This window comes from Ailuropoda melanoleuca, chromosome 5, assembly GCF_002007445.2.
Source record: "Ailuropoda melanoleuca isolate Jingjing chromosome 5, ASM200744v2, whole genome shotgun sequence".
NCBI lineage: Eukaryota > Metazoa > Chordata > Mammalia > Carnivora > Ursidae > Ailuropoda > Ailuropoda melanoleuca.
Window position 1 is genome coordinate 1,158,801 of NC_048222.1, and position 26,476 is coordinate 1,185,276.

At 42.4% G+C, this 26,476-nt stretch overlaps 2 protein-coding genes across 2 annotated transcripts; one reads left to right on the forward strand and one right to left on the reverse strand.

Moving 5' to 3' along the window:
• Positions 1-2,822: 2,822 nt before the first annotated feature.
• LOC100468192 (olfactory receptor 2B6-like) lies at positions 2,823-6,160 on the reverse strand. Its single transcript, XM_019807832.2, is given in 4 exon segments — positions 2,823-2,988; positions 2,990-3,052; positions 3,054-3,788; positions 6,098-6,160. Coding segments are annotated over 4 exon segments (996 nt in total). The 3' UTR covers positions 2,823-2,853.
• A 19,362-nt stretch (positions 6,161-25,522) lies between these two features.
• On the forward strand, positions 25,523-26,476 carry LOC100468444 (putative olfactory receptor 2W6). Its single transcript, XM_002927095.2, has one exon. The coding sequence runs from the start codon at positions 25,523-25,525 to the stop codon at positions 26,474-26,476; it is 954 nt and encodes a 317-aa protein (XP_002927141.2).

A 26,476-nucleotide genomic window follows, 5' to 3' on the forward strand; every position in this document is an offset into this window, starting at 1 on the left:
GAGTGAATGATAGTCATTGTAAGTGCCATTTATCAACTGTTTCCAATTCTCATACCTTCTGTATCCATATGCTAGGATCGTATTTCCCTGTCCCCTTAAATTAAGATATGACCATGTGACTTGATCTGGTTTAGAGAAACGTGAGCCGAAGAATCATTTGTCCTTCCAGGAAGAAGCTCTAAAACCCCAGGAACAGGTCCCTGCTGCTGGGCTGATCACGAATGTGCAACTCAGCATGAAATCTCTGCTCTATTTTGTCCCAGAGTGACTTTGATGAACAGCTCCCATCAGGGCCTTCACTGGACACCTACCGCTAACGAGAAGCAACTTTTGTTGTATTAAGTTACTGTGACGTTGGTTTATCATCTCAGCACAGCATCGACCACCTCGCATGGGACACCCTCGCGGGCTCTGGTCCAGCCGTCCACGTCTGTCTTGTTCCTCAAAGGGCTGTTCGTTCATGCTTTTGACTTGCAGCAATTACTCTGCCCTCTGACTAGCGTTCCCCCCTCAGATGCGCTCTCGGCTGACGCGCACACAACTCCTTCCAGACCTTTGCTCAAACTGCACCTTCTACGTGAGGCTTACCCTGAACACGCCGCCTCCTGCTGACGCTGCCCGTCAGCATTCCCAAACTCTGCAAACCCTTTTGTATATAATGCGCACCTATTGTATATGTTTTAAGTTATTAGGTTTAATGTCTATTTTATGTAGTCTTTGATAGACTGCAAGTCCTGCAAAGGCAGAGATTTTTGTCTACTTTGTTTATTCATGTATTTCAAATTCTATAATGGTCCATGGAGTTTGGTACTTATCCAATAAATACTTGCTAAATAAATTGAGAAAACAAACAAGTATGTGTGCAAGTAAAGTCATAAACAGGATTTTAGTGTAAGCTATGGAGAATCTAATACCCTGAAGTTCATCAGAAGTAGGACTATTTTTATTTTTTTAAAGATTTTTACTTATTTATTTGACAGAGATAGAGACAGCCAGCGAGAGAGGGAACACAAGCCGGGGGAGTGGGAGAGGAAGAAGCAGGCTCATAGCGGAGGAGCCTGATGCGGGGCTCGATCCCATAACGCTGGGATCACTCCCTGAGCCGAAGGCAGACACTTAACCGCTGTGCCACCCAGGCGCCCCAGGACTATTTTTAAAAAGAAAACACCGAGCTCGTGGATACAAAGAACAGACTGATGGCGGGGGCTGGGGGTGGGCAGGTGAAATGAATGAAGGGGCCCAAAGGTCCAAACTCCTAAGATAGATAATGTGTAGATGTCATGTACAGCACAGTGACTCTAGTTAATAATACTGTATTGCATATTTGGAAGTTGCTGTGGGAGTAGATCTCAAAAGCTCTTATCATAAGAAAAAAACTTACACGAAAAAAAGTTTGTAACTTTGTATAATGACAGATGTTAACTAAGCTTATTGTGATGATCACTTTGCACTGGATGCAAATATTCAATCATTATGTTGTGCACCTGAAACTAATATAACGTTATATGTCAATTATACCTCAATAAAAAGAGAAGAAGAAATACCTACAGGCTATATTTACAGGTGTGAAATTAAGAAAAAGAGACCTGGACTGAAGATATATATATAATAATCTTCCTTATCAACTGACTTTTTCTTTATCATTGCCATCAAATCATTAACATCATTACCACCTCCACCATTTACAGAGTCCCATGTCCTTGAGCTTGCATATGTCAGTCATTCTTATAGCCATCAAATTTTTTAAAAATTACTGAAGTAAAAAGCTTATCAGGTATTGCTAAGAGAAGCAGATACGGTAGCTGGAGGACGAACACCTGGCTTCAAGGAGCTGACGATATAGGAGGACCTGGAGAATACGTTTCGTTCTTTTATTGATCCTAATTCATCACAAAGCATTCTAAAGTAATTTCTGCTTAGAAGACGATATCTCTCGATGGTTGTTTGGCATAAAAGAGTTTATAGCTGATCTCTCTGGGACAAGTGGAGCACAACTCAAGTATGTGGATTGCAGAATGAGTATTGGCTGGTGGAAGACTACAAAGCACAGACCATAGCTCTTGGTTGGCACCGGAGAACAGGCACATGAGTAACAAGGGGCACGGGGAAGAACGCAATAATCCAATTTAAAAAGGGACAGAGGACCTGAATAGACATTTCTCCAAAGAAGACATCCAGCTGACCGATGGACACATGAAAAGGTGCTCAACATCGTTCATCATCAGGAAAATGCAATTCAAAACCACAATGAGATATCATCTTATGCCTGTTAGAATGGCCAAAATCAAGAAGACAAGAAACAAGAACTGTTGGCGAGGTTTCATTTAGGAGGAAAACATGAGTACAGGAACATGGCAAGAGAACGGATATGTAGGTGCAATTCTAGAAGAAAGATGACTGTGATTTTTATTATCACGCTAATGTGGGAGTGGCAGTGAAAATGTAAAGCTAGGGTTGTAAACCTCAGATCCAACTTTAAAGCGGTTGTTTTTCAGGGTTTCAGTAAACCTCCTTTACTTATGTGTATACTTGTGATATTACCAGAGCCAGGATTTCTGGCTTTGACCACATTCTCAGGCCTAAGTTCAGCAAATGACGCAAACACTGACGTAAAGTTTGAAGACGTTGACGTCACACGCTTTCCGGCCGACTGGAGCTGGTGCCGCGTACTTGTTCCACGATCGCGTGTGGGCAACAGACCTATTGCAGCTTTCTGTCGATGACATTTTATCTGAGGGAGATCATCACAACAGTTCCTGTGCTGGTAGGATGAAAATGAGGCCACTTGAAGAGGAGTAAGTTAGTAAGCCGAGTACATATAAGTGCTTACAAAGCCGACCATTTGCATATCCCTTATTTCTTGGCTAAGAAGACTCTTGCAACTAATCTTTTAAAGGCGTCCTTTACCTCTTTATTCCTAAGTGTGTATATCAGGGGGTTCAGCATGGGTGTAATGACCCCATAGAAGAGGGACACCATCTTTCCCCCAGTCCTTGGAGGCAGGGGATGGTGGCTGCAGGTACATGGAGATAGCAGTGCCGTAGAACAGCGACAACCACGATCAGATGGGAGCCACAGGTGCCAAACGCCTTTCGCCGGCCCTCGGCTGACCGGATTCTCAACACTGCTTGGGCAATGAGAGCACACGAGATAAGGATGAGCGTCACGGGTAGTAAGAGAACTAGCACACTGATAAAGAACAGTTCAGCCTCGTTTGCTGTTGTGTCTACGCAGGACAACTTGAGCAGAGCAGGGACTTCGCAGAAGAAGCTATCTACTTCCCGGCGGCCACACAGCGGCAGCTGGAGGGTCCAGGTGGACTGTAGCCCGGAGTTGCCGAAGCCACTAAGCCAGGACGCGGCTGCCAGCTGGAGGCACAGCCTTCGGTGCATGATAACTGAGTAGCGGAGAGGTGGGCAGATAGCTACGAACCTATGAAAGGACATGACGGCCAAGAGAAGACATTCGGTGGAGCCCAAGGCCAGGAACATGAAGAGCTGGGCCACACAGCCGCCGTAACTGATCGCCTTCCTGCCGCTGCAGGTGTTTACCAGCATCTGCGGGACCGTGCCTGTGGTGTAGCAAAGGTCCCGCAGGGACAGATTGGGAAGAAAGAAGTACGTGGGGGGGTGGAGTTTGGGGTCCAGCTGAGACACAAGAATTATTGCCAGATTGCCAAAGATAGTCACGATGTAGGAAACCAGGAAGACCGCAAAGAGTGGGGGCTCCAGCCATGGTCGATCCGAGAAACCGAGGAGGATGGGCTCCCGTGGGACGCTCTCGTTCACCTGGCTCTCATCAGTGCTTCAGCTCTTTGTTCCCTGAAATATAAAAGCTCACAAGTTAATAAATGCATGTTTATTTATTGTCAATTTGTTATAACCACTTTGCTAAAAATTGACATAAATTACTACTGATGGCATTAATAATGTGAAAAATGTATTGATAAAAATATAAATATCTTTCCAAGTATTTAAAAAGTGTTTCTATGTTTATAACAGTGTCTTCGCAAAACTAATTGCCAAATTTTTAAAGCATGTTATCAGTTTCCACATTCACGGAATGTATCCTTTGACCTTGTGTTATTTTGCAAGTTCATTGTTCTCACTTCTTTCTGCCTCGATGCCTGCTCCTAGGTAGAAGTTGGCATAGTTCTGGGGGCGTGGGCAGCTCAGTGGGTTAAGCATCTGACTCTTGATTTTGGCTCAGATCATGATCCCAGGGTCGTGAGATGAAGCCCAGTGTCAGGCTCCATGAATGCAGAGTCTGCTTGAGATTCTCTCACTCCCTCTCCTTCTGCCCCCCCCACCGACCCACTCTAAATAAATAAATAGATAAACAAAATCTTAAAAAAATAAGTTAGCATAGTTCCTGTCATTGGAATTTATTCTAACTTCTCCTTAATGCCAGTGAGATTCCCTTTTTGTGCAAATTAGTTAAAATTGTTTAAATCTCACTCCTCCCACCCTGAGAAAAAATGTGGACGGTATCTAGCAAGTTATCAGCCACAACTCCAGGAGATAGATCCTTTTCCTTTTTAGAAGCTCAGAAATCATATAGGATTTTTTAATAATAAGGAACTTGAAGTCTAGCAGGCCTGGGATCACACCTTCCCAACGAGTCCCATTAACCCTCTTTCTTATCCTCTGAACTTCTGTCTCTTCATTCGTAGAGTGAAAATGATGATGCTTTTCTACATTGTCTTGAATGTGAGACACAGACAGGCACACCCTTCAATCTGGACGCTGACCCCCAGAAACAGAGCAGTGTGGATGAAAGGACTTGAGTGATTCGGGGCCTCTGACAAGCTCAGAGAGGAATTACTTATGGTTTTTAGAATGTGAAATTTCCTAAGGTTGCCCATTGAAAGCTTCCCATTTCCTCCTCAACCCCCAAACCATCAACCTGAATAACGGGGATCCTAGTAACCACCTGCTGTGAGGTACGCGTGTGATTTTTAGTGTGAACTGCCTGGCCCGTAGAAACATAGACGTGTTCGGGAAAGGATGGTGGTGATGTGGAAATTCTGAGATGCTTTGGGCAGAAACTACTCACAGCCTTGCATTTCCTAGAGATGTGAACGTGTCCTTTCTACCTGCTAAAAATGATTCATGCCAAAGAAATCTTAACAGGATACTCGAAATTATTTCATTATTTTATCAATATCGTAATGTAAATTTTTCATTATTATTCTTGCGCAGCAAAATGTTAGCAATGTGTATTTTAACTTTGTTTTATGTATTCTATGGACTATTAGTTCCCCCTAAATATCCCCTCTCTTTCAGCTGATAAAGTTGAGATACATAGTCATAGATATAGATATTGAAATGATGTTCAAATGTTTCTTTAAGCGAAAGAGGGTGGTTATTGAACATTTGTGTAGTATGACCCCATTAATTAAAAAAAAAAAGACATTATGGGGATGCCTGTGTGGCTCAGTCAGTTAAGCATCTGCCTTTAGTTCAGGTCATGATCTGGGGTCCTGGGACCAAGCCCCACATTGGGCTCCCTGCTCAGCGGGGAGCCTGCTTCTCCCTCTCCCTCTGCTGCTCCCCCTGCTTGTGCTTTCTCTCGCTCTTTCCTGCTCTTTGTCAAATTAATAAATAAAATCTTTTAAAAAAAAGTTATATATAAAATACACACACACACACATATATATATACACATATACACACCCATATATATAATACACACACAGACATGAACTACGATGTGGAATAAAAGTTACCTTGAGGAGGGGCGCCTGGGTGGCACAGCGGTTAAGCATCTGCCTTCGGCTCAGGGCGTGATCCCGGCGTTCTGGGATCAAGCCCCACATCAGGCTCCTCTGCTATGAGCCTGCTTCTTCCTCTCCCACTCCCCCTGCCTGTGTTCCCTCTCTCGCTGGCTGTCTCTATCTCTGTCAAATAAATAAATAAAATCTTTAAAAAAAAAAAAAAAAGTTACCTTGAGGAACACAGGAGAAAGTATTACCCCTGGGAAATGGGGATGGGTGAGAGTAAAAGAGGCTTTATGTGTAAGTTTAACTGTTTTTTGTTCTGATTTAAATAAGCAGTCATTACTCTTGTGACACATTTTCTTAAATACCCCCGCTCACCAATGCGCTCTGTAGTTTACTCTCAGATTGGCCTTGCTTTAGTTTGGAGACTTTGATCCCCATGAGGGTACAAATCTTCATAAGAAAAATTTTTTTTGAACTCTTCATACTTCCTTAAAATTAAGTCTGAATTTGCAAAGAGCCTCTCTAAAAGACGTGTGTGTGTGTATGTGTGTGTATGGGGGAGGGTATTTTGTATTTTTTGGCCAAAAAACATTGCCCAGGAATTAAGAATCAGGCAAAACAGTAAAAATGGCACCAGGAAAGACAGATTTCACATACCTCACAATTTCCCTGAGTTGCACAACTGTCGAACAGATCTCTTCAAGTCCATATAATTGGGGTGAAGAAATGCCCCAGTTTACGTTTACCCAGGACTGCGGAGTTCACCCCCACTGTCCTGTTTCTGAGAAAGCAGTCTCCACTCTCAGAAGTGCCCCGGTTTGGGTAGGTGTAAGTTCTCCCCAACCATGACACCGAGCAGTGAAGGAGGAGACGCGTCATCCCTGAGACACATCCCTGCGTTTTCTCCTCCACATGGGCCATTAGCCCCCCGACCAGCCCTAGACCTGGTGTGTCTTTCTCCAGCTCAGCCGAAGACTGGAACAGCCATTTGTAATGAAGATGACGCAATAAAGGAATCAGTTCATTCTTTCTTAATCCACTGATTCCCTCACTCTGAGATTCAGTACTTACAAAAGTAATCAACTGCTTTTATCAGCAATATAACATTCTAGTTCGTGTGTAATGTCGTATGTGACATCCCCCCGGGCTTTCTGTGGTCAGTGAGAGCGCACGGAAGGGGAAACAACTTCTCCAGCAGACAGCACGGGCGTGGAATCGGGAGTAACAAGGATGGGCCAGAGAGCAGCTAGGGAAGATGTCTGATGGATCTGAGGGCACCCAATTCTTATACTCTGCTTTACTCATCTTTCTTTTTCCTACTTCTTTCTTTCCTTTCCTTTCCTTTTCTTTCTTTCCTTTCCTTTTCTTTCTTTCCTTTCCTTTTCTTTCTTTCTTTCCTTTTCTTTCTTTCTTTTTCTTTCTTTCTTTCTTTCTTTCTTTCTTTCTTTCTTTCTTTCTCTCTATCTTTCTTTCTCACTCATCTTCCAAACACACAGTAACCTCAAAGGTTTATCCCCTCTTAAAAGCATATCTTTAGATGAAATAGTTGCAATATCATTTGGTATTTTAGAAGGGTTTCCTCCCCCTAGGAAAAGCACAGAGTTATTAGATAGATAATATTGCATGAATGAGAGAAAACACCTTGAAACAATTTCAACCATATCTATATTCCAGGAAACCTAATTATTTTCATGTCAAATTCTTTTTATTATCATATTTGTTTCTAAAATAATGCCAGATCATTGACTCAATTTCTTTTCTTTTTTTCTTTCTTTTTTTTTTTTAAGTGACTCCACTCCCAGCATGGGGCTTGAATGCAAACCTCATGACTGAGAGTTGATGCTTTACCGACTGAGCTTACCAGTCAGCCCTGACTCAATTTTTTCTATCACTTTTAGGTTTGGCCTCCTTCATGAGCCTTTCCCATGTCCTGGACTCTTTCCTTTGAACTCCCAGTCGAATTTTGTCTGTAGCTCAGCTATAACACTTTCCTCTTTTCGGTTTGTCTTATTACTTATGTATCTTTACGTATCTTGTCTACATCTTATATTCATGTCTTGTTTGTGTCATATCTACCCTCCTAGCTCCTTGAAAATTAGGATCCACCGTTGCTTCATCTTAGTGCCTGGTAGCAACTCACAGCACATTCTAGCAACTCAAGAAATTATGCACCGTCTTCTGTGCACAGAAGTGTGTTAGACCCTGAGGATACACAGAAACAAGAGGTAGTTCTTAGTGCACAGGAGCTTACGGTCTTCAGGGGATATATGTCTGCACATGACAAAAGAGCAGCAGGTGTTCGTGAGCTTATGATTTTCAACACTTAGACTCATCTTCATGTCTATGAGTTTTTTAAAAATGAGTTTCCCTTGTCATGTGTAATTTTTAAAATACTCTTTATGGAAATAGTTTTATTTTGGCATGAATTCAAATCAAAGGACAACTTCATCCACACCAAATGAGCTCCACGGATTTGGGAACTCAGCACGACCCTTCTGTCTGGATTCTGATTTAAAACACCCTAAATATGATTTTCTTATGTATTGTCTGTGTGAGATTTTATGAGAAAGTGTATTTGTTTTCCTCTAGAATAATAGCAAAGGGTATTTCTCAGATAATTCACATTAGCAACCTGGAGACAGGCAGAGGGCAATTGCTAGAGGAAGAAAAGGGGGAAGGGCCTGAAGAAAAAACTGGAAAAGTAAACAAATTAAGATTCTGTGTATATTTAAACAATAGCAGTGATTACTTCTGGGTAAAATGGGAGAAAGGATGGGGACGGTCAGGGAAAATTGTACTATTATATGAATATTTTTGCAATATTTTTTACAGGCTGTAATTTATTTATTTATTTTTAATGAGCTGTAATTTAAATGAACAAAATTACAGTTTAAAAAGAAAGTAAGCAAAGGACTAAAGAAAATATAAATAAAAATTAATATTTATTCTGTAGAATGCACCAAGTATATATAAGTTGAAATTGTTTCAGAAGTCCTTAAACACAGAAATTACCAAGAAATGCCCACTTATCCAGGTCCTGAAAGTGAGGGCGGATTTGCTGAATTCATTATCATCCAGACAGATGCCCAGCTGTCCTTTGAAAGGATTATTTCCTCAGTAATGTTGTGATTGCTGCTATTGCCCTATGATAACGATTCATTAACTCCATAGGCCCGCGGATGTTGCAGTAGGCTTGGAGAAGTTCAAAGAGAACGTTAGGAACCTGGTTGCATTATTGAAAGTCCCACTTTGCTTCATTTGTGTTTTATTTTTCCCGCTGCATTGCTACCCAGAGTCACATGCCTCCCTTCTTACCATGAGGACCCTTTGTTCAGGAATCCACTGACTCGCATAGCTCTCCTTTTGCTTGGAAAAAACTTCTGGAACAATTTTATTTGCTATGTTATTCTCTGACCATCCAAATTCTTTTTAATGGAAGATGGTCCTGAACAATGCGAGAAGTTAGGGGTGTTACCCATTGCAGTCAGATGTCCACCCATAACTTTTGATTCCCCCCAAATTTAACCACTAATAACCCACTGTTGACTGGAAGCCTTATTGATAACATGAATAGCCCATTAGCACATATTTTATATGTCATATGTATTATACACTATATTCTTACAATAAAGCTGGAGAAAAGAAAATGTTAGAAAAATCACAATAAGGAGAAAACACATTTACAGGACTGCACCGTATTTACTGAAAAAGAATCCATGGGTAAGTGGACCCCACATATTTCAAACGGTCATGTTGTTCAACGGTCACCTGTTTTAGGAATAACTATAGTTGCAACAAATGACAAGGACTTCTTTGCATCCTAATTGCTAGCTGTTGTTTCTAAATCATTCGTGCACAGAGCTACATGATAGATATTTTAAAACTTGAGTTCATATTACCTTTGGATGATGTTATCTTCCTGCAGACAAGGTTCACCTTTTGTTTTGCCAGGCAGACTGGGACGTTGAGCACATTCATTCTGGTAGGGTCCAAGCTGGGTCAAGACAGACCTGCCATATTGGAAAGCTTGTTTTGTTTTGTTTTTTAGATTTTATTTATTTGTGAGAGAGCAGGTGTGAGCAGGTGTGAGCAGATTGTGACCTGAGCAGAAGGCAGACACATAACCCACGGAGCCACCCAGGCGCCCCTCATTATCTCTGTTCTTACGGATAACAGTACTCGAGGTCTTTCAACTGAGAGACCAGTGCAGCAACCTCTGGGTTAGTCTTAAACTGAACTAACTCCTCAGTACCGTAAGATTGTTGAAAAGTCAGCTGTGTTTTTCAGGGGTGTTGGACAAACCTTTTAAATTTCCTTCCCTTCTTAACTTAAAGGCTTGCTTATCAAATACCTTGAGGGAAAACTCCCTTGCCTTTCAGGCCCTCGATTCATTTTTGTCACATTAGCTAAAGAAGAATGACAAATGTCTGGGTTTTTTCCTTTACTCCCTACTGTCAGCCCTTTTGCTAGCTGGATGAGTCATCAGCTTCTTGCTGGAATCCAGACTGTGCAGTCCCCGGGGAAACCCCCTCAGCCCACTTCACACTTGTTCGTTCCGCGGAATAGCAAACTGAATACCCGTGAACTTTTCTGTCTTTGTTGCTTTAGTAACTCTCTGATATTTTACACAAATAATTTTTTGTATTTGTTATGGCTTTTCTAGTTCTTGACTTCTGAAAGTTATTCAATTTTGCCCAGAAGCGGAATTCTTGATTCAGATTTGAGCTAAATTTGTAATAAACAGCACATTTTTGCTGGTGTGGTTGGCTTCAGTCGGAGAGGGATTTAGCATGAAACTGATTAAATTCGATCTTCCTACGTCCCTCTCTGGCACAGGCACCTGCCAAGACTCTGAGAAGGATCCTAGCAATGTGTGCCCATAAACATCATGTTTTTGTAAAATTTCCAAAAAATATCTTATCCGTAATTAGTCAAGGCCACTCTCCTTTCCACTCCAACTTCCCTCTTGAGGCAGGGGGGAAGGCAGAGTAGGGAGACAAGTTGAGCAAAGTACAGCCATTTTGGTTTTAGGCTGATCCTTAACTTGAAAGTCAGCAGGTCACAAAAAATGTCACAAGGCGTGACTTAGGGAAAAACATAAGACCCCACTCTCTCAGGCAGTAAAAGCCACAACCTGGACATTCTTAAAATTGCTCCTGGTGGGTAATTCCTTGACCCTAAGACAATGGAAGCATGAACTGCCCAATATAATGATAAACCAAAGCTAGAGAGTCAGCCCCCCCCCATACTATTAGCTGGTTTTAAAAAACGAATAAAACCGTTCTTTAGAGGCAAAGGGGGGTCCTCCTCCCCCTCTGGGAGGAAAGACCAGTACTTTGCAGTGAAATATCTCCTCTCTTCCTTCTGTACTTAATAAAGTTTTGTCCTTTTCCCTACAGGCTTGTCCTTGACCCTTCTCACCCGAAGTGAAGAAGCCCTTGGCCCTGGGCCTGGGGCGCTCCCCCTCGGGGCCTCAGCCCGCCTGACAGACTCCCACGTGGTTCTCACGCCAGTTGGTGATGAAGCAGCTGTGAGACTTCCTGTCACCTGACTCGGGGAAAGCTGTTTTGGGGACCCGGTTCTGTGGCTCACGGTCACTCGTGTGTGTAGCTTGGGTATTGTGTGGCCTCCTGGGGTAGGTGACACGCAGACTTCGGACTGGGCTGACTGGCCAGCGTCCTGGTGTAAGGTGCGGGGCAGGCTGTGGAATTGCCCACAAGATTCCTGAGGATGCCAGGAGGTGGGGAAGCCAGGACACCGAGCTCCAGCCTGCGAGTGCGAGGCCGTGGGCCCTGTAAGGACTCCCAGTTAATGACGGGGGGATATTTTCAGAGCTGTAAAAAAGAATCCCAGCACAAACGAATACAAAGAATTTTTTCAAAGAGTTGGTAAAGCTCCGCTCTCATCTGGAAAGTTTTGCAATGGTCACGTAAAACAAGTGAGAAATTACAGGTCCCTGAGATGTAGAGACAAAGGGCACCTTCCATTGTCATCTTTGAATTTGTTTATTATTAAAAAAAAATACTTGATTTCAGAGAGAGCAGAGTGAGAAGGGAGCATAAGCAGAGGGGAGGGGCAGAGGGAGAAACAGGCTCCCCGCTGAGCAGGGAGCCCAGTGCAGAGCTCAATCCCAGGACCCTGACACCGGGACCCTGACACCGGGGCCCAAGCCAAAGGTAGATGTTTAACAGACTGAGCCACCCAGGCGCCCCTGAATTTGTCTATTAAAAAACTACAGAAAAGCTGTCAGGCAAATTAATGAATGAAATTTGAAAACAACAACAGCAACAACACAAAACAGTAGGTCTGAGTACAGAAATCATTGAAATTACATTTTCTTCAGATAAAATGTGAATAGAAATAGTGAATAGGATCTTGGATTTTTTTGATGTTCCAAGTAACAAAAAGACATGAATCAAAGAGCATATTTGAAAGTAATTTGCATTTTTGGTATTGGAAGAAAATACTGATGTCAATGAGGCTAACACATCAGTAGTAAAATGTTGCTACAACAGATACATGTGGGACATCTATCAGAAAATGATGAATGAAGTGCTATTATGTTATGTTATTCACAAGAAAACTTGAAATACTCCCAAATCTGAAAAACATGTAAAAATGGAAATGAACACAGATTTTCCCCAAATGTGAACAATAGTAAATATTTATAAGCCTTTTTGATAACGAGTGGTGAAAGCAATAGGAAATTTGTACACTATTTCTGTTAACTTAGAACAAGTAAAATTTGATCAACCACACCACGCTGAAGGAGAGATTCAATTATCTCTCTAGTCTCTCTATAAGAAATCGTAACATGAAGTCATTTTTACAATTAAAAAAAAATGGAAAACTAAGGAGTTCTTATCCATAAACTAGGAACAGAGAGCCTAGATGTGTATCAGGCAGTTAATTTTAAAATGATATATTATTTTTTTAGATTTGGTGATGTCAGGGAAGAAAATATTTTCCTCTGTCCTCTTATGTTCAGTAACTGAGGGCATATACATTAAATTAATAAAAGATTAACACGAGAAAAGACACACAATTTTTATTAACATTTTAGTGCATAGGAGTTCCGAGAAGTGAAACTCAAAGAAGCAGCCATACTCCGGGGCTTATATATCATTTTAACAAAGGACAGGGTGTTAGGGCTTCAAGGGACAATAAATTGTGGAAAAGTGACTAGGAAGTATATGGAAGAAATGGATGGAAAATAAGGGCTACTTGTAAAAAGATTGGCTTATGTAGACTAGTGTCAACGCGCAGTCTGTCTCCTGTGATAAGAGCAGCTCTATCTTCCTGGTATGGAAAAGGGGACACCTTCACTAGGGAGGTACATGCCCAGCTTTTAGACAGAAAAGGCGAGGGCAGAGAACTTTTCTTGCTTCTGCTGATTCTCGTTTGTCTTTGGCTAAAAATAATCCCTGTGCCAAACTGACATTTTTTTAAAGATTTATTTATTTTAGAGAAAGAGAGAGAGAGCACCATGAGCGTGTGCTGGGGGAGGGGCTGAGGGCAAGGGAGAAAGAGTCTTAAGCAGACTCTGTGCTGAGTGTGGGGCTCGATCTCATGATCCTGAGATCACGACCTGAGCTGAAACTAAGACTCAGACGCTTAACCAACTGAGCTACCCGGCACCCCTTAAAATGACATATTTTAGAGTAGTATATATCCTGCCTGCATTCAGTGGTGATAATGATATTTATCTCCTTTTAGAAATAGGTAATTTGTGTGATTACTTCTCTAATTCTAAATACATATTAATTTTATATCGAATACTTATTTATTATTTTGTATTTATTTTATTAAAGAGAACCTCCAAGATTGTGTAAGCTTCAAGCTTCCCTAAACCTGGATATGCTCCTATACGGTACAAACGCGGGACTGAAAGTAGCAAGGACTGTTTTCCAACTACAGTAGAGGGAGATGGTTCTAGAATTTTCTTTCTGGCCCCAGAATCTTACCGACTCAGGCAAAGGCAGCGTGAGACAGCACACACTCTCCCTTGTCATGTCGGTTCTGCACGGTGATTCTGGGAGTTGCTTCTGGAAGCAGCATAAGGTGTGCTCAGGAGCTTGTGGATTTTCTAGCACTTCCGGATAACTCCTTTATTTAAGCGAACCGAAAGGAATTATTTTGTTAGTAGTTGGGAAGCCTTCTCTGTACGGTAATCAGTGCCGGAAATGGTTGCAGGTATCTGACCCTCAGAGATACGGTGACCTAATTTGGGATATCTGACTTGAGCCACAGCCCCGTAGAGATTGGGAAGCATTAGAGAATGGGAAATAGGTATGATGTGAAACGTTGGGGTTTGGGAGCAAACAGTCAAGAATTCTTGAGACGTCTTTGGTGCAAAAGAGGGTGGTTTTACTAAAGCAGGGGGACAGGAAGGATCAATGGGCAGAAAGGGCTGCACTGGGGTTGTGAGGAGTGGATAATTACAAACTTTCAAGTTGGGACGGGGTATAGAGTAAGTCTCTAAGGAATTCGGAAGCAAGGTTTCCAGGACCTTGAAGGGTGAGCTGTTGTTAGGAAAAGGTCATTTAATACTGTCTAGTAAGTCTAGTAAATTCTTAGTCATGAGACCCTTCAGATGTGTATCAGTGGGCCATATGCTTGGAGGACAATTGCTAACATATATCTTTTTGGGTGGGTGGAGATAGAGGAAGTTTCCAAAGGGATTTTTACAGGATCCTGGAGTTCAGGCTAATGTCAAGCTAGGGTTGCCTTTTGCTTCTAGCAAAGTGTTAACATTGTGGCAGCTGAGCTCCCAGGGGAAGATCACCCTGCCTGTCTCAAGTACTTGGCAATGGGCTGTAAGTTACAAGGAAGTTTAACTTTTTCCTTTTGCCTTTGTTCTTCTCAGCAGGCAGAGGACAGTCTTTAGGGGTGAAAGAAACATCTTAAGTTACTTCCTGTGGTATCTGGAATGAAGCTTTGCATTCAAGGCTCTGTTGCTGTGTCAGATCAGGATGGTAGGCACAGGGACACGAAGGCTGAAGTTCGGAATTGTTCCTTGCAAGTGTTTTGGAGAACTTAAATAAATACTACTACAGTAAGGGAAGAAAAAATAAGATGAAAATTGAGAGGGAGGCAAACCATAAAATGCACTGAATTTCAGAAAACTGAGGGTTGCTGGAGGGGAGGAAGGTGGGGGGATGGGGTAACTGGGGGATGGGCGTTAAGAAGGGCAGGTGATGTAATGAGCACTGAGCACAGGGTGTTAGATGCAACTGATGAAATCACTGAACTCTACCTCTGAAACTAATAAAAAACCAACCAACCAACCAAAATAAATACATAATACTACAAGCTCTAGGCTTCAAATAATCAGCTCAAATCATGATCAGAGAACTAAGATTTTTTAAAAATAAAAGATTGTCCTAAGCCAGTCTTTTATTTCTTGTCATTGTAGGGCTAAATATAAAAAAATAAGTTGCAGAGAATGATCCTGTGGGTTTCTGAATCAAATTCTAAATCAAATTCATATAATAATGTATATTTGGTCTTAGGACCCAGTTCCTGGCATAAGAACTTCTAAAACCCTAGGAATTTCCTGAGTGATGGGAATGAAAAGAGCCTTTTGTTATTCATAATAAACTCCTTTCAATCATACCTGCATTTATTATGCTAATGAGCGACCCTGGGTGGGGCCTAGGCATTTCAAGACGGGTGTTGGGTGCAGGAGGAACCAGCCTCCGGATTAGAGGGTTGGAAGTTTCAACGAGCCACATCCTGACCTCCAGAGAAGGAGATGAGCTGGGGATTGAATTAGTCGCCAGTAGTCAAATGATTTAATCCGCTATACCTAAACGACTGGGGTTTGGAGAGTTTCTGTGCGGGTGAACACAGGGACAAGGGGGTAGGAGGCACACTCAGAGGCGAGGGGAAGCTCTCACCCCTCCTCCCCCATACCTTGTCCTATGCATCTCTTCCAATTGGTTGGTCTTGAGTTGTGTCCTTTATACTAAGCCAGTCACAGTAGCTAAGCTGCTCTTCTGAGTTCTGTGAGCCATTCCAGCAAATTACCAAACCCAAAGGGGGTTGTGGGAACTCCTGAATTTAAAACCAGTCGGTCAGAAATACAGGTAGCCTCATCTTTGCTCTTTGTGTCTGAAGTGGGGGTGGTCTTTTGGGACCGAACCCCTTAATCTGTGGGGTCTGATGCTGACTTGGGGTTGTGAATGCCAGAACTGATTTGAAGTACCGGACATCCAGTGGAGTCAGAGCTGGAGAAGTGGAACGCCCCACACCTTTGCTGTCAGAAGTGATGTGGCTAAAAGCGGTTCAGAGCCCTGCGTGATTTATTTTTAATGAAACGTTAGAGATTATTTGGAAAGAATGGGACTCCAAGAATTGGAATAGAGACATTTTTGTGGCTTTAGACGATTCTGCGTATCTAAACCCTTAAAATCCGTGGAGATTTCCATGACAGAAGTAAATTCCCCTTTCCTGTCTAGTGAAGCCCTCAGCTGAGCGGATCTTCACTGAAGCAGTTGGAAGAGGTGGACGGGTTCCCACTCCCTAGTCCTAAAGCCCCTCTTTGCCAAGGATCAGATCGCAGTGCCCCCTGGGGAAGCATCTGTAAGTGAAAGTGGGAGGGGGGACGGCTTTCACACTTAGAAAACTGCAGGAGTTTGCTTTAATTTTTGACATTAGAAACGTGGTGACTACGTGTGGGAATGATTTCCAGGAGGGAGAACGTTTTTACATGGAGGTGATTTCATCAATCTGCACTTACTAACAGATATGGAGTTCATGTTCTAGCTGGAATGGCTGAAAATGCTTTAATGTTCACTTATTTTAAAATTTGGGCTTAATCATGGGCTACAGTAAGCACATTTAATTTGCTAGAAATTCATTAGAATATAAATGGGTTTACTTTGTGCAGCTAGATCATTCACTTCCTAAAAGTGAGATGGCCCAGAGGACACCACAGGTATCATGGAAGTAAGACTTGGTATTGAGAATTAGTTGATGAGAGTGCCAGCATCCTGCAGAAATCTCCTGTAAGACCACAAATCCACAGATACAGGAGTATTTCTCCTTTATTTCTCCAATGGTACCTCCAACCATTTATCTGAGTAATCGTGTGCTTGGGAAAGGAATTCCCCTTTTCCAGGATCATTGGGTCTTAGCTCTGAGCTACTCTTTTTTCTCCCTGGAGACTCTGACTACGTCGTCAACCACTACGTGTTGAGATTTGCCGCGGTTAATGACATATACTGTTTTCACTTAGGTTTATCTTATGTGGGTCCAGGGGCCCACAAACCCAATTTGTAGTCATTTTCCCTGATTCTGGACATACGGACCACATGTACTGAACAACTGGAACAATCCCCACGTTGATTCCTTGATCCACAGGGCAATAGCCATTATGGTTGGAAGGGAATGTGGAAGTTCAGGGAATTGTTCACTATGAAAATATTGTCACCCAAATGTAATGCCACTTCCTGGGAGGATTTTAGACAATAACGCTTTCAGTAAAGACCTGAAAGATTGTATTGGTCCCTATTTACATTTTTGGTGTGTCCTGTGCGTAGACCAATGCGTCCGGCGAATGAAATGGATTATTGTAAGCTTAGTCTCACGGCGATTGTACTTGTAATTGGTGTTGAAGTTGTGGCCTTTTTACTGCAGGAATGAACGAGCTTCTGGTTCCTGGCATGTCCCTACTGACGTGACCATTTGCTCTATGAGCCAGTGACACCAGCAGGGGGGAGCACACCAGAGTCCCCCGCCCCCCCCAGCTCTCCAGCTCCCCGCCAGAGCCGCAAACCGGAGCTCGTAGGTGGGCTCAGCATCTCAGGACCTCCCAGCGCCTCCCCAGTGGCCGGTGATGTCGCACCGACTTTCCTGGGCTTATTCGCCATCCTTGCTTCTGCTGCGGTGAAATGTCCGTTACACTTTTTACCCATTTTCAAATTGTATTATTTGTGTTTTTACAGTTGAATTTTGAGGGTTCTTTATATATTCTAGTTATGAGTCTTTTGTCAGATAAATGGTTTGCAAATACGTTCTTCCAGTCTGTAGGTCGTCTTTTATGTTCGTAAAAGGGACTTTCACAAAGCCCATGTGTCCAGTCTTGATGAAGTCCAATTTAGTGATTTTTTTCATACTTATGGGAGCATGTCTAAGAAAATAAACCTTTACGCAGTTTTATTTTTTAGTTTACCTTTTTTAGAATTTCTGAAATTCTTGAATATGTTAGTTGATATTTTTTATTGGTTTTAGAAAATCCTAAGCAATTATCTTTTTGTGTTTTGCTTCTGCCCCATTCTTTCTCACTTCTCCTTCTAACACCCTAATCATTTTTATCTTAAACCAATTGCATTTGACCTGCATGTGGTTATGTCCATAGTTTGTCTCCATCTCGTTCTTTCTTGGTGTTACAGTTGTTGTGGGTTTTTTTTGTTTTTGTTTTTGTTTTTACTTCTAGTCACTGCTTCTCTGTTATGATGTTAAACTCAGACTGAGTTTTTTCAGTTATTTTACTTTTCATTTCTACATTGTATTCTTTTTTACAGTTCAAGTCTCTGGTGAAACTCTTGTGAGTGCTTTTTTTTGGGGGGAGGGCCATATTTTTCAACAGACTAATCACAGTTATGTTAAAATATTCATCTACTGACTTCATGATATGGGTTATCTAGAGATCTCTTTCTACTGGTCTTTTTTTTTTTAATCTTGATTACTGATTATATGGTCTTGCCTCTTTTCATGTCTAGTAATTTTTATTGTATATTTGACTTTGTGTAAATGCACAATAAAGGCATTAGATGGTGTGATTTTCCACCAAAGGGGTTTCTCATGATATCCTTTAAGTACATGAGTTCTTTTCCTCCTAATTCACTATCATCTACCCCAACATAAACTGCAGAGGCATATCAATCCTTTCGTTTTGCTGAACTCCTCTGTTTTCCCTTCTGCTCACTCTATTTTATCCTCTTAACCAAGAACTTACTCTCGAATAATGTTCATCTTTAGGTTTTCTTTAGAATAAACTAAAATCCAATATAGGGGGTAATAAGTATAGTACAAATGTAATAGGATTGCAAATAAAGAGCTTCTGGAACCCAGAAAAAAATATAGCCAAAAAAACAAAGAGCAATAAGAGGATCTTCCAGGAAGCATATTTCAACTAGCCTTCATGATTTCAGTATTATATTTAATAGAATGAACATTCCCATCTGAAAGAATATCATAAGCAAGGAGACATATTGTTAGGAAAAATCACCGTTATCAAAGATCTACTTTATGTCAGGGACAATGCTAAATATTTAATATTTCTTACCTTATTTAACTTTCACAGAAACTCTTCAAATTAATTTTTCTCCCCAGTGATAGTGAGTGAGGTTTCTAGTTTTTAAGCCTGTATCAATTTTTCTGAGCTGGAGTTTGAGCCATTCTCTCTCTGTTCTTCTTCCCCTTTATTCCAAGTTATTTTCCAGAGATGATTCAGTTTGTCATCCTCTTCAAAGGAAAATGAGTAGCTTAATGCATTTAAAGTGTAAAATAAACACAAGCTCCTGTAGATGGAAATGGAAGCTGGTCCAGAACCAACATTAATACTAAGGAATATATGTGTATTTCCATAGGCAATAGTAAGGGTCACTTCGGGGCTTTAAGCACTGACATGATAAGACCTATAGTTCAGAAATGCTCCTTTTGTTGCAAAGTGAAAAATAATTTTAAGGAGGGAGACTCTAGAGAGTCTTGTAACAGATCAGGTAAGAGTTAATGATTTACGGGCTCGGCCCAGAGAAGTAGAAAGGGAAAAGAAGACCAAGGGGTGAAATAAGGCTGATATGGGTAGTCTTTTTTTTTTTTTTTTTTAAAGATTTTATTTATTTATTTGACAGAGAAAGACAGCCAGCGAGAGAGGGAACACAAGCAGGGGGAGTGGGAGAGGAAGAAGCAGGCTCCCAGCGGAGGAGCCTGATGTGGGGCTTGATCCCAGAATGCTGGGATCACGCCCTGAGCCGAAGGCAGACCCTTAACCACTAAGCCACCCAGGCGCCCCTGATATGGGTAATCTTAAACACTTGTGGAACACGGGCATTCAGGGAAAGAGATGGGTCAGGAAAACTGCGATGTTTTAAGACTTGGTGACTGCACAAATCACGATGAGGCAAAAATCAAGAAAAGCAGACTTGGGAAATGAAGTTCAAAGAAGTGATGGACAATTGACATCGAATTTTGTGAACATGTGTGATAAAAGTTTTCTAAATAATCTGTTGCTTCCCCGCACAAAAGCTACAGTGATGATAAATTAGATTCAGTTACAATAAAAGAGATTTGTTTAAAGGAAATTGCGTTTGATGGGGGCGCCTGGCTGGCTCAGTCGGAAGAGCGCGAGACTCTTGATCTCGGGGTGATGAGTTTGAGCCCCATGTTGGGTGTAGAGATTACTTAAAAAAAAAAAGATACTTGTGTTTGATGGAAATGACTGACACAGACTTACAGACTTCTTTCTATGGGGTCACATTACGACGTGTTACATCATATGATAATATGCTGGGAAGCCTCTCTCACAGTCACTTAGAACCCTTGGATTGTATTATTTTATCTCACAGGAAAGGGCTTTCCTTAACTATAACATTCCCGTCAGTTACAGATTTAAGTGTATTTGTAATAGTTAAGGGTAGTGATGGGCCAGGTGTGAGGAAAAGGGGTAGCAGCGAGGTGGCAAAAAAAAATTTAAAAGTTGGGTCTAAAATGTCCTCTTTGGCTAACAATTTCACATCCCTCATGGAGTTAAGTGCCCTATGAAGACCTCATCTCCATTTCTCAGAGGGACTTATTACCTCGGGTTGGAAATTCTCGACAGTATCAAATTCTCTAGATACTTCTCCCCAGTTTCCTTGAGAAGATCTTTGGCTGAGATGGGGGTACAAACTAACAACTCCATCGAGGAATAAGAAGCAACTCTCAGGGGGATGGCTCGTCTGACTGTGCCAAGAAGTTCGCTCAAATACAGAATTAATATTGATTAGGTTTGATGGCTCTTCTAGGTATTTCAGTATTTGTTGACAGAAAAAAATCATTATCTGTCATTCTCTTATAAATTAATGGAGATGATAATGCTATCGTTTCTGGCTCATATTCTACCAATATAAATAGTGGTATTAAGATTATACTATATGACAGGACACCTGGGTGGTTCAGTACATTAAGGGTCTGCCTTCAGCTCAAGTCATGATCCCAGGGTCCTGGGATCGAGCCCCACATCGGGCTCCCTGCTCTGCTGGAAGCCTGCTTCTTCCTCTCCCACTCCCCTTGCTGGTGTTCCCTCTCTCACCGTCTCACTCTCTGTCAAATAAATAAAATTTTAAAAAAATCTTTTATAAAGAATTATACTATATGACTTTAATAACGTTTATATCTAAAACATAGTGTTTGGGGGCGCCTGGGTGGCTCGGTCGTTAAGCGTCTGCCTTCGGCTCAGGGAGTGAGCCCGGTGTTATGGGATTGAGCCCCACATCAGGCTCCTCTGCTGGGAGCCTGCTTCTTCCTCTCCCACTCCCCCTGCTTGTGTTCCCTCTCTCGCTGGCTGTCTCTCTCTGTCAAATAAATAAATAAAATCTTTAAAAAACAAAACAAAACAAAACATAGTGTTTGACATGGTGATGACCAGTTACGTTCTGTTTCTACCTGGCAGAGTGTCACTGAAGTTAGTCGGCCATAAGATATTAATAATAATGGTTATTAAAATCTAAGTGATATTTTAGATGTACAAAGCACATTTATACATAGTATCTCGTGTGGATCAACTAAAATCTCTTCCTTTGAAGTCTTTTACAGCTAAATACAGAAAATGAGCTTTTGAAATGCAGTTGTTTCTGTATTGTTCACCGTAGGACTGTAAGAGATAGGCAAGGGGTCTGGGATGGTACATGCATGCTCTTATTTTTTGTCTTTTTAAAAACCAAAACCTGTTAAGTCTAATGACTCTGGTGAAGTCATTTGTCAGTCAGATAGATGGTAACTTTCTTGCGATAATTTTAATAGTTTTACACTAAACTAGGCAAATTGAATGAAGTTATTTTAAATATTTTTGGTCTTTTTTAGTTTCTGTGTTAATTTTACATGTCAAAAACTGTCTCTTTTTTATCTTTCTCTTGATCCATCTGTCTTTTTTTTGGGGGGGGCGCAAAGCAAGGTTAATTGAGCAATAGCAAAGTGATAGTACAAAGCTCCCAAGGAGGGAGGGGACCCAGAGGGTTGTCCTTGATAGATCTGTCTTAAACAGAAAATATTTAAGTTAAGTTGTATTATTACGGACTTTATAATTGCACGGAAAGTTAATCTTGAATAAACGAAATGGCAAAGGACTATGAGCAGCACCTGTCTGCACTGCATGCACTAAGAAAGTAGCAAGGGACACACATCACAAAAGTAAACTGGAGGCACAAGTAGATCCTGGCATCCCTTTTCACTGACTCTAGGTTCCTTTCTTTCCTTTTTTTTTTTTTAAGATTTTTAATTTATTTATTTGACAGTGAGAGAGACAGCCAGCGAGAGAGGAAACACAGGCAGGGGGAGTGGGAGAGGAAGAAGCAGGCTCCCAGGGGAGGAGCCTGATGTGGGGCTCGATCCCATAACGCAGGGATCACGCCCTGAGCCGAAGGCAGTCGCTTAACGACTGAGGTTCCTTTCTGAATTGAGTGTGAATTAGCCCCTCCCTGGCCTTCGTGTTTATCATAGCTTGATGAGACCCAGCAAGGAAGATCTGGTGCCCCCTCTCTGTCTGTCTCTTGGGTGAATCTGGTGTGCGGGGAGTGGGGTGGGTGGATAAGGGTGTTGAGAAGAGTGGTGTTTCCCCTGAGACCATATATTCTCCCAAATCTTGTTAGAGATAATTAGTTAAGGGAATTTTTGTAAGAGGAAGTTTAATTCCATAGGGTGAGACCAAGGGAGAAGTATCCAATCCTATGTCAACTCTGAAACCCATAAGAAGTTCTTTCTTTTCGAACCTGAATCCTTTGATCTTCAAGTGTCCCCACACTGAGTGTGCACCAGAGACACCTGGCTTCCTTCGCTGCTCCTTGTCTGACTTCCGATCTGAGTGGGAGGGGAATGTGGATCCTGGGGGCCCTCAGGTGGCATAACCACTGTGTGCTCATCCCCATTCTCTCTTCGTCCATCCAGATTCACTGCTGCTTGGGTCTTGCCTCTTTATCTCCTCTTTCCTGTAGATTTCCAAAATGTCATCTTTCTTTCCTTCTCCTTTTCACTCTGGTCATCCCACTTGGACTTCCAAGTAAAGTCCCAAGAAAGACAAGGAACCGTGGACGTGGCATTTTTGACGCCGCAGTCGAATTTGGTAAGTTAATGATCCTGTGCAGGAAGAAATGTGACCTTGGCCTCCAGCCAGTCATCTGGGTTTCTTTCGCCTTAGACTACACCTGAATCACACACAACTCGACTTACTATGCCAATATTCACAGCATAAATGTCTGTGTATTTTATGTACACAGGCTTGATCCAATTTTAAAGATTGTGGTTTAATATCACTCAGTCTTTGAGGAAGCTGGAGAGAGTTTTGAACTCAATAATGGAGTTTTTACCCCCAAAATGAATTTAAGAAGCAGTGGAATCTACTGAATTGGAAAATCTTAAGACTAAAAATACTAATATGGTCCTGCATGGCATGGGCGTCTATTGGATAATGAGCTCTCTGTACTTGTGAGTGTTAAATATTAACGCAGATTGTAAATTCCAAATGGAGAGTCAATGAAAGAATTTTCTAAAATGCTCTTTAGGGTTTCTGCCCTGTGCGTTTATCTCCTGTTCTGTTTGTCACAGAATGAGCAGCTTGTCTAGCTGTGAAGTGCCAACACTTCTCTTAATCCCAAGATGTGACCATTCATTCCTCCAAACAATATAAGCAATAAATCCCCATTCTGACTTGTTAGAGACAAATTACAGATCAGCTGATATTGGGGCATTATTCGGTTCAATTTTTTAAATCTTGTGAAATTGAAATTATCTGGTCAAGGATCCAGAAGTCATAGAGGATATACAAAATCGTATAACATTGGAAACCTACTTAAATGCAACAAGTGATAAATTGCATCATACCATTAAATAATTAATGCATATAGCTCTTGGGAGAAAACGATCCTGGCTGTGTGTTTAGAAGGCATTCTATTAGGTTTAATAAGCACAGGCACACTCACACACCATGTAAAAGAATGATCATTTGTATACACACATATGTTCTTTCTTGACTATTACATGTTTTTTAGATTTCCATGTTACAGGAAGTGGAGGAAAAGCCCTCAGTGCTGACTTGGTTCTAAGTGTTGGCTGTCAGCCTTCTAATCAGTGGATTGTGTATCCACGTCCGTGTTACCCTATCTGTTCGTGACCACCGGAGATGCTCGTGGCAGCCTCTGGAGTGGTGACCTTGACAATCCTGCAACTACCAGTAACTGTCAATGTTTTAGTGTACAAAATATTGAAGGTGTTGGGAGCACATGCCAACTTGTGATTTAATTATGACAAGGCATTCTTAGATCAGTGGAACCTATTTTGTGCCCTCATGCATCTGAGAGATATAATGAGTCACAGCTCCAACACTTCTCACTACAACTGCTTAGGAAAATGTGCAAAAGTGTTAGAATGAGACTTTGCCTTGCTTAGCTTACATTATACAGCACGCTCACCCTAAGACACGAAACCACTGCCAAATAAGTGAAAGTGTGCTAGAAGATATGCCGTCTTTAAGTTCCACGGCATCCTAAGAGACACATAAATAAAAGAGTCAATGTAGGCTTCCTGGAAATAGAGCTGTTTGTGAGAACAAAGTGTGAATGAGAGGAGAGGAAAGGCTATCAAAAGGACTTTGGGTATTAGCTCCATTGGGGATTGGGTTCTGGCAATTGTTTTCTTCTTTCTCATCCTTACAGGAAAGTACTGAGAGCTTCAGAGAAGTTGCCCAATCCTGGAGTTAAAATACCCCATGGTGATATAAAACATCATTTTATCACAAAGGTTGAGGATAGGACTGGGTAGAGGAGCGGCAGATATGCTAGGGTCACGCTCCAGTGAATACAAAGAACGGAGTCAGAGGTATAGCTATCAACAGTAACGAGGTCATCTTCTTCCTAAGATTTTGCTTGACCACCTGTACCCTCCTGAGTCTGGATAGGACTCTAGGTTTCCCAGTATTGATGAGACAATGTGAAGAATGAGGTTTCACCTAACAGCAAGCCTGGTTCTCTGATGCAGAGATATAAGCCACTTTTCTTACCCATGGTTTACATACTGTGTTTTCCCATTTAAAAAAAAAAAAAGTGGATCAATTTATTTCCTTGTAAAATAATGAGCTTTTGAAATAATGAGCTGTGAAACTGAAAAGAATGATGCAAATTGTTGGTAAATAATCACAGCTATGAATCTGAAAAACCCCAAATACCGTGCTCTTCACATCAAATAATGACTTAATACTTACTGAAATCCCGAGTCAGGCATCCGGTATTTCCAAAGGCGTTTCCATTCCACCATTTTACCAGTCATTTCATTTTGAGGGAGTATATCTATACACTATTTGTTTGAGTGTGTGTGTGTGAGCAGGAGTGGGGGGAGTGGGGAGTGGGGGTCAGGGAGGGGCAGAGGGAAAGGAAGAAAATGAAGCAGGCTCCACACCCAGGGAGGAGCCCGCGGACGGGTGGCTCCATCTCGCAACCCTGAGATCAAGAGCTGAGCCAAGACCGAGAGTCAGACGCTCAACTGACTGAGCCACCCAGGCGCCCTTCTACACTCTTCAAAGATGCCCCTTTCTCCTAACGGGGGAATATGTGGCCAGAGGTGATGGAGAAGGACAACACAAGCTCTTTCGAGGGCTTCATCCTGGTGGGCTTCTCTGACCGTCCCCACCTAGAGCTGATCCTCTTTGTGGTCGTCCTCGCTTTCTACCTGCTGACTCTTCTTGGCAACATGACCATCATCCTGCTTTCCGCCCTGGATTCCCGGCTGCACACACCCATGTATTTCTTTTTGGCCAACCTCTCATTCCTGGACATGTGTTTCACCACGGGCTCCATCCCCCAGATGCTCTACAACCTGTGGGGCCCGGATAAGACCATCAGCTATCTAGGCTGTGCCATCCAGCTCTACTTTGTGCTGGCTCTGGGAGGGGTGGAGTGCGTCCTCCTGGCCGTGATGGCCTATGACCGCTACGCGGCGGTCTGCAGACCGCTGCGCTACACCGTGGTCATGCACCCGCGACTCTGCGGACAGCTGGCTTCCGTGGCGTGGCTGAGCGGCTTCGGCAATTCTCTCATCATGGCACCCCAGACGTTGATGCTACCGCGCTGCGGGCACAGGCGGGTGGACCACTTTCTCTGCGAGATGCCGGCGCTGATTGCCATGGCCTGTGTAGACACCGTGAGCCTCGAGGCACTGGCGTTCGCCTTGGCAATCTTTATCATCCTGGCGCCACTCCTTCTCATCCTCATCTCTTACGGCCACATCGCACGAGCCGTGTTTGGGATCGGGTCGGCCGCCGGGCGAAGGAAAGCCTTCAGCACGTGCAGCTCCCACCTCATCGTCGTCTCGGTCTTCTACGGCTCCATCATATACATGTACCTGCAGCCGGCAGACGCTTACTCCCAGGACCAGGGCAAGTTCCTCACTCTCTCCTACACGATCGTCACTCCCAGCGTTAACCCCCTGATCTACACCCTGAGAAACAAGGATGTTAAAGAAGCCGTGAGGAAGGTGCTAGGGAAGGGGGGTGCAGAGGGATAG